We start from the raw sequence: 12,746 nt of genomic DNA, 5'->3' as shown, positions 1-12,746 counted from the left end.
CTTGCAGAGAAGGACAGTGAGCCAAGCTTCCGCACTCTGCCCCCAGCCTGGGACAGACATTTTCCAACCTAAACAAGCCAGTCTGCTTTCAGGTCATTTATGTAGAGTCATCTTTTCTTTACCTTCCTGGTGTAGTCCCCTTGAAGCCTACGTGGAATGCTCTAGAAGGTATGGTCATCACTTTCTAAGGTGTCCGATCGTCCTGTTGAAAAACCACAGCCCTTCCCAGAGGCTGAGACAGTGCGAGGAGCAGGAGGCTCTGAGTTAGGGCAGAGGCAGCTGGGGAGGCCCAGCTCTGCTGTGAGATTAGAACCACTTCCAGGGCCTGTGGGGGATGAGCGTGAGACCGACAGAGAGACAAGGGAAAGAGGAAGTGAGGGGAAGGGGAAGGAGGAGGGGAAGGAAGAGTCAGAAATGGGAGGTCCAGGAGATGGAAAGAAAAGGAGAGGAAGAAGAAAAAAGAGGTTCAGAGAGTGGGAACAGGAAGGAGGGAGGGAGGAAGGGGATTAGGGGGAAGGGGGAGAAGGAGGACAAGGGTCTGTATTTCAAGTGAAACCTTATGAACCACCTCAGGTTTGGGGAGCAAGTACCTAAGTAAATGTTCTAGAAGGAACCCGCCTTCACTCCATGAAAGTAGATTCACATTAAATGTGAAAAGTGCAGATGACGGCACTTGAAGGCAAGGAACTTTTCATCTATTTTAATTGCACAGAGTCCTTACTACCAAGAGATGTAGTGTACAATTCCAGAATATACTGTGACATAAACATAAAAAGGACACGTTTAAGATCTTGTGTTTCAGAGCCAACTGATATTCAGAGTGAATTCCCTCCTTGGCCCTTGGTCATCTGATGCATTTTTCTGTTTTCTGTGCCAAAAGATATATTTATACTAATAGTCATTTGTTTTCTTGAATGAATTTGCTTAGGGAGAAAAAAATACACATTTCAGATAATACATCATTCCCTGCTTAAGAACATTATAATGAGGAAACTCCAAAGGCAAATAAAGTTGTACTAACCACTCTCTACATAAATTATCTGCTTTAACACGTCCCTTATTCATACAGGATATTAAAAATACTCCTTCTTCTTCCATTTAAAAAAAAAAAAACCCTTCACAACTGAGTTTTATCCTTTCAAAAAAAAAAAAAGCTTATCAAAGCCACATCACTAATGCCTTTACTATTATATTACATGTATATAATAAAATTAGATTCTTTCTCACATTTGAGACCATCAGCTTTACTTTGTGATCCTCTTAATCTTGTACCAGACCAAATTCAAGTTCAAAGCAATCAAAAATGTAATATTTAGCACACCATAACTAGTCTTACTGAAACAGTAGAACATTTGTGATAAAAAAATGATAACCTTCGAATGTGGGGCTTGGTAGCTAAGATGTTCCAGAACACAGCTGATACCTCCTATCTTTCTCCAGGAAGAGTGGGCTACTTCTGGTCCTTTGCCCACTTTTAGATGAATTTCTCAGTGAGATGTTGCCGGGGGCTTGGACCAATTCCTCTGGGCAACAGATCAGAGCCACCAGCATGCCCTGCTCTGAGGCCTGGAAACTGACATCAGGATTTCCCGACGCAGGCCTCCCCCACTCCAGCCTAAGCAACCAAGGCCGCACGGATCTGAGCTGGAGGCAAAGCACACACACAGCCAGTCCAATCTTTTAGACATAAAGGTTTTGCCCAGGGCCATGTTGGGCAGGATGGGGCCAGGCACTTGCTAGCCCCAGTGTCCAAGGAAAGATCTGTCCTCATCCCCAAGCCTAGCTCACGTGGCTGTGGCCCACAGAAACCATGAAGATGCATTCTAGCCCAGCAGAGCCATCTGGGGGCCCCTATCTCGCCAATTAGAAGAAGGACCACTGATCTGTGCCCCCCTTATCTCCCCAAAGAGCAGAGAGGCCCTTACCTCTCATTTCCGTCGCTGAGGAACCGTTGGACCAGGCGGTCCACTTATTCCTGTGCTTGCTGATCTCCTGGACTTTGCAGACGTAATGCCCTTGATCTGCTGGCCGGAGGGTCAAAACAGAGAGCGTGTAGAGTGCCCCGCGCCTCTCCTCCAGGAGGCACAGCCTCTGCCGGAAGGCGCTGCGGCTGTAATTCCCGTAGTACTGCACCACCCGGAGTTTGGTCATCTTAACCATCAAGGCTTCCTGGGCGTTGGGGCGTGCGAAGAACCAGCGCACGGCCAGCAAGCTGTCCTTCCGTCTCTTCTGGGAGACATGGCAGAGAAGAGTGGCATTTTCCCCCTCCAGGTAGTCAACCACAGGCCCCGGGGACACGGTGACATTGAGGGCCCCACACACCTCTGCAGAGAAAAAAGGAAGATGATGAGCATGGCCACCGCCTTTCTCCGGAAGGACACACTGTCCGTCTTTTCTCCAGGAGCCATGTGCATGGCCAGAGGGGCAGGCCACCCTGATCCCCTCCACACTCACTCTGTGCCTTTGTGGTGGACAGGAGGAGCCCTTCTGGAGCATGGCAGGGACAGGGAGTTTCTGTGGGCTCCCACATCCTCATCCATGGGACAGTCCCATCCACATGAAAAGCCCCTGACCACTTGGCCCAGACATAGTTGAAAATGTTCATCAATTAGTTGGTGACATTCAACACTTGGGAAATTTCACATAAAGATTTGGGTTTTTGGAATCCCTTAAACATTTCCAGCGCACATCCCATCCACCAGCCTGCCTCCCAGGGTCCACTTTTGATCAGTTTCATCACCTGCCTGAGACAGCAATGTTGTGGGTCCAGGAGCTGCCCTTCCAAGTCCCTTGCCCTGTCTCAGTGATTTCCACTGTAACCAAGGCAGGGCATCAGGGCTGGTCAGGCAGACATTGAACTAGGACCAAAGAGCTGGAACAGCAGAGGTTTCTCAGTGTCTAAGTCTTTTGTAGACTTAGGGTCCACGGTCTCAGAGCTACAGTGCAGGAATAAAGAATGAAGGAACCCAGGAACAGGGAGGAGGGAGAGAACCCCCTCAGAAACTCAGAAGATGCTCCAAAATTCCAGACCTGGTCTACTCCTTCCTGTCCTTTGTTTTTTGCTTTAGATCCACTCCAAGGTCTGCCCCTCCTGAATTGCCTTTCTGCCCCCCAAGCTGATCTTGGAGGGAGCCCCCCCAACACCCACCCAAAGCAGCCAGACCAGCAGACCTCACACAGAGGCCTCCCCCCTGGAAGACTCACTACATGGTGACAACAGGGACTAAGCCGTGTGGCCGTCCTGCCTTGGAGCTCACCGCTGGAGCCGTCAGCTTGTAGGTGGAACCCAGAGGCTGTTTCCGAACAGAACCTGACGGCCAGTGCGTCTTTACCCCAGGTCCCCCATCCTCCCTCTGCACTGCCAGCTGCCCAACCCCTGCCTGCCCCACCACACCAGCAGGGGGCCCTGGGGTCATCTCGAGCCACGGCTCTCAGCCCCAAATGTCACCTCTGATCACATGAAGGGGCTTGGGTCCTGATGTGAGGGTCAGCAAAAGCTTTGAACTCTGGCCAACGCTGCAGGTGAGCAAGGAGGAAGGATGAAAAAGTGATCAGGAAAGACCAGAACCTTCCACTGGGAAGAGGCCGTGTGTCTGTCGGAGTTGGAAAGGCTCCCGAGAAAAATATTCTTCACGGAAGAAGTCCAGGCAATAATCTCATCCTCCTAAATGGCTTCCGCTGTTGTGTTCATAAACTGCATACGTTCAGAGATAGGACGGAAGGGTCCACTTCCTCTCATTTTCTTTCCCAGCTCTCAGAAGTCAGGCCCACCAGGACACTCCAGCATACTCCAAGGTCCATCCTTAATCACCTCCATTAAGTACCTCTTGCCACGTAAGGTAACATTCACAGGTTCCAGGAGTTAGGACACAGACCTCGTCGGGGGCCATCATTCAGTTTTCCCACATCCTGACAATCTCTCATTGCCTTGAAAAATAGAGGGTTATAAACTCACAAGAAAAAGGTTGGTGCTGGGCTGGACTGTCCTTGTGGAAAAGAATGAGACTGTCTCTGTCTACGGCCACAAAGGACAAAGCCAGCCCTGGGACATACTTGGGGAACAAAGAGCATCAGCAACTAAGGAAAGTGCAGGTTCTCTAGTAACGATCTCCCTGTGACAGAAAGTGCTCATGTAGGAAAAAAGAAGAGGAAATGCTCCCACTGTCTCCCCTGCATCTCATGCATCTGCCCTACACCTTGCCCAGATGCTCTATTAAATTAGTCCAAGTCCCTCCAGGCTGTTAAGGCCCTGTCTGAAGTCCCCACGGGCCACAGCAGGGACACCAGGCTGACCCACTCCAGCAGCTGCCCCGGGGATCAGGGATCGGCAGACAGAGAGCAGCAGAGAGCGAGTGGCAGCTGGCTTCCAGAACTGAAGCCCAGCTTTTCCCGCCCCCAAGCCCCCCCCAACCCCCAAACCCCCCCCCCCCCCGGCTGGAGTCAAGGGGAGAACTGGGGAAGGCAGGAAATTGAAACAAGATGGGTGGGATGAGCGAGCCCAGACCCCACACCCCAGTCTCCTCCCATTAACGCTGGGTGAAAGAGGGATTATTTATAGTGACTGAAACCAGGAGAATGTGCCAAGTGCTCGGTTCCCATGGGAGGACAGATTCCATCCTGGAGGCAAAAGAGTAACCTTTCCACTTCTGCAGCTCAGACCAGGAGTCAGCAGCTCCCTGGAAAGCCAGTGGATGGAACCATCTGCCTAAAAGGACCCCTCCTTTTCTCTTTACCAGGGCACCTCTCCGCCTTCATTTAGCCCTATATCCTCTTACAAATGGGCCACGCAGGCTTCTCCCAGCAAAGTGCAAAGACCCTAATGTGCTCGCGAATTCATATATATGTTGAAAGCCCGAACCCCCACTCCTCAGAATGTGACTGTCTTCGGAGATAGGACCTTTCTAGGGGTGATTAAATTAAAATGAAGCTATTAGAGAGAGCCTTAATCCAACATGCACGATGTCCTTATAAGAAGAACTCTGGACACAGACACGTGCACGCACAGAAGGCTGCCCATGTGAGGACAGAGGGAGCACATGGCCATCTGGAAGCCAAACAGGGAGCCTCGAGAGAAACCAACCCTCTCGACACCTTGAACTCACACTTCAGGCCTCCAGGATGTGGGGAACAAATGTGTGAGATTCGTGGCACTTTGTTCCGACAACCCTAGCAAGCCATACAACCTTGTTGATAGGAAGGCTCGTTTCGGCCACACGCCTGTCACCAACCCAGATATTTACACCCACGGTCAGCTGAAAAGCATGAGCTACTGAAATTCAGGGCCAAGGGCCCCTCAGGGGCATAAAGTTTTGCTAGAGAACACAGGCTCTCAGTTGTCTCCAGGCCTGCGATGAGCCTTCCTTGAAAGCCAGGTGTTCCCAGTAGCACCCTTTCTTTGGCACTGGAGATGGCTGGTTGAAACCCAGCAAACACAGTTCCTGTGCCGGCCTGAGTGGGGAGGGGGAAAACTGCAGCTAGAGGCTCCAGTGCCTAGCAGATAACAGCTGAACTAGATATTTAGTTAAATACTAGAAAAGACAGCATCACTCGGCATCTGCCTCACTGCAGCCACGCCCCCCCAACCCCCCTGCCCATGCTCAGCAGAGAACATAGCAGGTGGGAGTCAGGAGGGTAGGAAGCAAGGGCAACACCAACCAATGTATGGAGTCAGGCTGGCCAGAAGGCAGTGCCCGTGGGAGTCCAGGCCTTTCTCTTCTGGATCTGTCTGAATGACAGAGCATACACCCACCCTGCAGGGCAGAGGGGCAAGCCAAGCAAACAAAGACCAAGCCAGCTCAAGACGGGAGGATGAGTGTCACCCTCCAAGCAGGGTGGTCTCCCCTCTCCTGGCCTAGGATGGAGAATTGTCAAAAACTCTCACCCAGAGAAGAACTGAATTTCTTGCTTTGTGACCCTGCATTGCAGGGAACTGAGATGGGAGGTAGATTCCCCAACCTCTCCCCTGCCACCCCACACCCCACCCCGCCCCAGGCTCCTCTGTGCCCAGGGTTCCCACTTCCTCCAGCTTCTGTCCCAGCCTATGCTTTGTTCACTTAATCACTCAACAAATACTTCCTGAGCAACAGCCTTGAGCCAGTCACTGCACAAAGAAGACAGCATTCCTAACCTCATGGACCTGAGGGTCCAGTGGGCGAGACAGCCGGTGCCAGGGGAAAAGGACACAGGAGGAACGACAAACAGTGTCACATGGTACAGAGATAAGTTGCAAGGCTTTTAAAAATCAGGGCAAGGTCCCGATCTAGTCTGTGGGGTCAGGGAAGAAGGAGACTCTGGGGAAGTGACTGTGAGCTAAAGGCTGAGTTGGGGTTAATGACATAAAATTCAGGAGAGCAGGGGAACCTGTGTGGTTCAGTGAGTTAAGCATGTGCATTCGGCTCAGATCATGATCCCAAGTTCCTCGGATCGAGCCCCACATCCAGCTGCCTGTTTCTCCTTCTTCCTCTGCCTGCCACTCCCCCTACTTGGGCATGCTCTCTCTCTCTCTGTCAAAAAAATAAGTAAATAAATAATTTTTTTAAAAAATTCAGGAGAATAGAAAAGAGTGACCTTCCTGGGAGAGAGGGGTTGCCACCTGTGCAAAGACCCTGAGGCACAAGGAAGGTAGTGCAGGCCAGAGGGAGAAAGCACAGCATCGTCTGGTGAAGGGCACCACACAATGACCCAGAAAGCCACCGGGCCTGCAGGTAGATCTCAGGAGGGAAATTTCTACCCCAATAAGGACCCCTCTGAGGCCAGTTCTTAAAGGAGGAATACGACAACATGGGCAGGGAAGAGGGTGAATGAAACAGAGCAAACGGGATTCTGGCCACAAGGATCCCTCCCCCAAGTGGGCTGGGCACTGGGATTCTCACCGCCCAGCCTTTCGCAGTGGCTTAATGGTGCCGGGCAGAGAGCTGGGGGTTGGCGTTCAATAGAGCAGGGATGGAAACTTGGTGCTATTAGATGTGAGGCCCTGAGAGCCTCAGTTTCCTCCTCTGAAAAACTAGAAAATGATGCCTGGCAAGGTGAGTGTCAGCTCCAATGAGGAAATACCTTCAAATACTAATATTCGTCTTAAGCTCTGAAAGCCAGGCAGGAGAAGGCAACAGAGAGTGACACGTGCCGACCTGTGAGCAGGGCGGGCTTCTGGGGTGTGTGAGATCCACAGTCATCCGGGGCCCTGCACTGGCAGGGGCCCACTGCTTGGTTCCATCTCTGTTGTCACTCTCTAGAAATTTTGAATCAGGGACTGCACATTTTCATGTTGCACTGAATCCCACAATCTATGAATTAAATTTCTGCGGAGAGGATTTCTGGGGTCTAACCCTCTTGCTCCCTTTTGTATACCGTCGTGAGAAGGACTAATGCAGCTCTGAGAACAGCTTAAAAGTACATCCCTGTACCAAACAGTATACAACCTACTCATCTAGTATAAAACCTGGGCCTCTCCCTCCAGCCCTGGCCACGCAGTGGAGGAGGGCAATTTCCAGCTGCAGGTTATTGTAGGACGTCTAACAGAAACAAGGCGCCCACATGGCCTGGGACCCAGACAGGGGTAGGGCCACCAGTGATGTGTTGGTGACTCTGTGCCCCACACTCCTTCTCTGTCCTGGAGAAACGGCTCCCACTCACTCAGATCGTTCCTCTTGCTGCTGCCCTGAATTTTATGCCTTTAACTCCAACTCAGCCTTCAGGGCCCCAGGCTCTCCTTCTTCCCTGACCCCACTCGGCCAGAAGTTTCTGCATTTGGAGCACTGGGTATGGTGCATAAACAATGAATTTTGGAACACTGAAAAAAAATTTAAAACAAACAAAAATAATGCAAATGGTAGGTTAGGTACCCATCAGCAGCAAAAATCTCATTCTTATCAAAAAGATAGCCTGAACTCCTGGCAAATACATCTCTGAAAGAAATACAATTGTATTATTTAAAAGCGCATGGCACTGGGAGCCTGTATGTATCTGCACCAAGCAGAGGTGCTACCAGACCTAGCCTATGGGCTGTGGCATTCGCATTATCCCATCCCCCGAAAATAGCTGTCATCCGGGACAAACACAGGACCCTGACCAATGACAAAGGCTACCACGAGCTGCGTGTGAACTCCAGGCCAGGCGTTGTTCCAAGCACTTTAGGTTTATCTGCCCGATTGATCCTTATATCATGTTTATCCTCATTTTCTGGAGACACTAAGCCCACTGGTCAAGCACACAGAACTCGGCAGAGCTGGAATTTGAACACAAGCCATCTGGCTTCAAAGCAATTCTCAGCCACCACTCCGGACCACAGCTTGGCCTTTAGGAAATATTTTGCCCCTCAGTTTCCTTTCCTGTAAAATGAGGGTTTGGACCAGCGACGGCTAAGGTCCCCCTCTGCCCCCAAATCAAGAAGTAGGAAAGTGCAGCGGCTAAGAGTCAGGACCTATGTGTAAGGCAGCTCTCTGCCAGGTCCGCCGTGGGGGATCGTGGCCAGGGGTCGTGGGCAAATGCTCAGCAGGAGGAGGCATTCAGCCTGTGCCACACAAGCAGGACTGTCGTGATGAGCCACCACATGGCCTTGGGCACAGCCAGGGCAGACTCTAAAGGACCCCAAACTGCAGCTCTCAAGCCTCCTGACGTCTCCCGAAAACATAAAAATGTCCTTGACTCCCCCCCAAAAGTCAATCTCTGGGGATGCCCTCCTTGATAACACCTGTGATCACGAAGGTGGTTGGGGAGCCTGGAGGGGTAAGGTTATATCCTGTTTGCTGCTGGCTACTCCACCATAGCTGTCCTGGTCCAACCACCCCAATCAACACCCCAATCAAACCTCCAGTCACAGTTGGTCAAGACAATGACAAGGATGACAAAAGCATTTCCCACAGCACCAATTTCAGATTCCCCAGAAAATCGGGCTGCTCTGGTCGCCAGGGGACAACCGGTGAATTTCTGCCCACTGTGATCCAAGTTCTTCCTGCTCAGACTCTGACCTATGCTGGCTCAGATGCCAGCTCCTCCACTTGGTAGGTGGGTCACCCTTGGAAAAATCACTTAATTCTGAGCATCAGCTTCCTTATTGACAAAACACACCTTCGACGGAATGAGCAAAGGCTAGCACCAGGCTCCCGGGATTCAAATCCCTGCTCCACAACTCAAAAGACCTGTGACTTAAGCCAAGCCGATTTCTGGGCCTGTGCCTCAGTTTCATCATTTATAAAATGAGCATACTAACAGCACCTCCTCCAGAGGTTACTGGCAAATTGAGTTAATGTTTTCAAAGCAGCTGGATATATATATTTGCTTTTTGACGTGATTAAAGTGCTGCTGTGATTAAATGAGATCATGTGTAGCGGGACACCTGGCACCCAACAGGCACCCAAGAAATGTAAGAGCCATCGAAACAGTCATTATTAACTATTATTCTAGCCAACGTGGACTTTCCAGCTCCGAGGCAGGCGGGCAGGACTCGGGGAATCAACTTAGAAATGAGGGCAGCAACCCCAAGAGAGAGCCGGCAGTGCAGGTAGGGGCTTTCCTAAAGCAGGGTGCTCCGGGAAAGGGTCCCACTTCTTCCAGGCGCGGACACGGTGTCTCCCTCGGCCTGCTCCCGCAAGCCGCCCGCGGACAAGCCCGCGTTGCCGGGGCACATCCAGCCCCTCCGAAAACTCTCCGCAGAAGTAGAGGAAAGTTGCTGCCAGTCCAGCCTGCCAACTGTTGTTGGTCCTGGCTGTCCTGGAGAAAGCAAGCAAGCAAACTAACAGCTAGAGCCGGCGCGCCCCTGTTTCAGTCTAGCCCCCTAAGGCCCGGTCCCCGGAGGGCGCGGGGGCTGTGGCGAGTGCCCGCGTAGCCGCGGGGCCCGGGCGGAGGCAGGAAGGGGTCCCCGCACGGCGGCCGCAGGGAGCCGGGAAGGCGCCGCCGCGCTCCGCAGGGCTGGCGCGGCCACAGAGACCCGCGGAACCCGGGCCCCGCCGGGCGCGGACGGGGAGGGGGCGGCCCGGGAGGCGGCAGGGCCTCCCCGCCAAGCCCCCGGCCCAGAGCTCCGGCCTCCCCGGCGCGGGCTGCCCTCGCCCCACCCGCGCGCCCTGGCCCCGCCGCGCTTACCCGGGGCCGGAGCCCGCGCCAGCAGCACGGCCGCCGCCAGCGCCAGGAGCCGCATCTCCCCGCCGCCGCCCGGCGCTGTGACGCCCCAGCAGAGCCGCCGCCCGCCCGGCCCGGCCCCGCCGCTAGCCCGCCCCGTGCCGCGCCCGCCCCCGGCCCCGGCCCGCCCCTCCCGCGGGCCCCGGGCTGTTGGGTGCCGCGTGACGCAGGGGGCCAGGAGGGCCCCCTGCCATCGGCTTGCCCAGCGACCTGTGGCCGGCTCCTTGTCGCCACCCCCACTTCACAGATGAGGAAACTGAGGTTCTGAGGGGGATCGCTGGACGCCGGGAAGGCACAGATGGAGTGGGCTTCGCGGTCCCTTTGCATCACCCACAGTTATTGCTACGGGGAAGGGCGCTTGGAGTTTGGGGCTGTTGGGACAGGGGGTTGGGGGGTGCGGCCCCCAAATGAGGTGGCTGCTGGGACCGGAGGCTAACCGGATTCCCAGCGTCTCTCCACAGCAAGTCAAGGAGCAGCTGAGGGAGGAAAAAGCCCTCTTCCGCTGCCCTGAGCTGGGTGTGGGGGATGTCAGGAATGAGCTGGAAAATCCTGGAGAACTGAGAGGGTCCACAACAGGTAAGTTCAGAGTGTGTGTGGACACTGTTAAAACCAATGACCACTCAGAGTCCACTCAACTACAGCCTGGGCTAAGTACTTTGTGCCATGTTACTGAATCCTGGCACTGTAAGACCCTGGGACAGTTCCTTAATCTCCATGCCTCTATTTGTTCCATCTGTGCAATGGGGAAAGAGGCACATCCATTATGGGGTGTTCGACATCAAGTGAGACAGCTCCAGTTAAGGCACAGCCCCTGGCCCCTGGCCCATGAATGTCAGCTATCATTGCAATTATCATTATAGATAATGAAGCTGAGTCAGAAAGACAAAAGAGCTGACTCAGTCACACAGCAAGGGAGTGGGGACAAGGCCCCTCAGCCCAGGTCACTCTGAGCCAATACCGGTCTCCTCGCCGTGGTTCTAAACTTGGGGTCTGAGCCCGACTGATATGTTTAGTCCAGCATCTCTAGAGCAAGAACAGTACATATTAGCTATGTTCCCTGTGTGTCTGTCAAGGATGGTCTTTGTGGGGAAAAGGTAGGTCCTGCTTGGCAGTGGACCCCTACAGAAGAACAGGGTCCCCTCTCCTTTGCTCTAAGGGCAGAAGAGGGATGGGGAAAGTGTGGAGAGAGAGGTAGTGGTGCCCCCTGGTGCTGAGCCACAAGGCCTGTCCCAGAGGGACCATCCACAGCCCCAGTGGGTACAATACCAGTGGGTACAAGCCTTTGTGATCTTTCCAAATCCCAGACACTTCATGAGGCCCCTGGTCCCCAAGGGCTTTTCTAGCTGGGAGACTGTTCCATAGAGCAGGCCCCTGTGGTAACTGGACCCACCGTCAAGGTAGCCAGACTGGACGGAGTGGCCCCCTACTGCTGAAATGTCCTGAGCAGTCGGTGGTAAGCTGGCTGCAAGGTCTCTGGGTCTGAAGCCAAGGACAAGAAAGAAGTAAGGACAAGAACTCGTGTCCAACTGGATCCATCACCCCAGGCAAATATTCCTAGGAGGCTTCCAGACCAGAGCTTGGAAACTGTAAGTAAATAAGCCTTGTTCCCCCTTCCTGTGAGGTCCCAGGCTCCATTTTTCAGATTAGTAAACTCAGGCTCAAAGAGGACTGCAGACCTGCCCAGGGCTCTGTGGGCCCCCAAGTGTCTGACATGGGACCCTGCCTTTGTGTCGGAAGAAGAGTGTTGGCTCCGAAAGCCAACCAGCACCTGACCCTGGGTGACAGTGTGGGGTCCTTTGGCGATGTAATATCTCTGCACTTTACTTTCCAGATGAAGGCGACATATGTAAAATGGCATGTCCACGTGACGGTCCAAGATGTGGACAGTGAGCTAAGGGGGTGGCAGGACTGCTCAGTGTCTGCCGTGACCTCCCTTCACACTTCGTGCTTGCAATTTACTCTTCTAGTCAGTGGAAAGTAGAAGGAGCCCCTTACACATGTTGGTCACACTTGAAGGAGCCAATTCCTGCTTTGATCATTGGATCTTTTCTAAACATCAGTCTCTCCCCAGATGATTGAGTGGATATCCAATCCAGCATTAGACTTAAGTGCCCACTCTTGGCTTTGCTTTCTCTGGAGCTATGCTGGAGATTTGGGGCTGGAAAGTGCTTTTTTTGTGCTACTGTGATATGTGACATTGTTCTGTTTTCAACCGTGTGCTCTCTTAGTACTTTTCAGTTTCCCAAATAATCTACTGGACCATCTTGGTACGACCTGTGCTGCATGGCACAGGAATGGGAAAATATACCCATTCCCCATGGGAGAAGCAATCAGCGACCCAGAGGAGACTAGATATTTCAGTTGGCTCTGGACCACAGTAGCAAAGGCCCTCACCCTGCCACCTGCCCACTCCCTCCCCAGCTTAAGACTTGAAAATCCTCCACTGATGTATTTGCCCATCCCCTGACTCTATCAGGTCTGAGTTAGAATTAGAAGAATAATACTGTTTTGAATTAAAAGAATAATACTGCAAGCCAGTTATTTTTTTAATTACCTCTTTTGAAAATCCTTATCTGGAGTTTCTGGATGAGGATCCAGACTATTCTAAAGTTGATACGGGTCCCTGTGGACAC

General features: G+C 52.7%; 1 protein-coding gene across 2 annotated transcripts in view; it reads right to left on the bottom strand.

Annotated features, from left to right (window-relative positions):
* Positions 1 to 10,163, bottom strand: part of VSTM4 (V-set and transmembrane domain containing 4) — a 95,638-nt gene extending 85,475 nt beyond the window's left edge. For both annotated transcript variants that reach the window (XM_032837823.1, XM_032837834.1), the window contains exons 1-2: positions 10,078 to 10,163; positions 1,926 to 2,324 (exon numbers count right to left, since the gene is read on the bottom strand). In XM_032837823.1, coding sequence (XP_032693714.1) covers positions 1,926 to 2,324; positions 10,078 to 10,132 — 454 coding nt within the window. In that variant the 5' untranslated portion in view covers positions 10,133 to 10,163. The remainder of the gene's footprint in view (positions 1 to 1,925; positions 2,325 to 10,077) is intronic.
* Positions 10,164 to 12,746: the final 2,583 nt, after the last annotated feature.

The sequence above is a fragment of the Lontra canadensis genome, unplaced genomic scaffold (assembly GCF_010015895.1).
Source record: "Lontra canadensis isolate GAN:19392208 unplaced genomic scaffold, GSC_riverotter_1.0 scaffold3, whole genome shotgun sequence".
In the NCBI taxonomy this organism is placed as follows: domain Eukaryota; kingdom Metazoa; phylum Chordata; class Mammalia; order Carnivora; family Mustelidae; genus Lontra; species Lontra canadensis.
The sequence above is the reverse complement of the archived record's forward strand: the minus strand, read 5'-3'. Positions and strand labels throughout refer to the sequence as shown.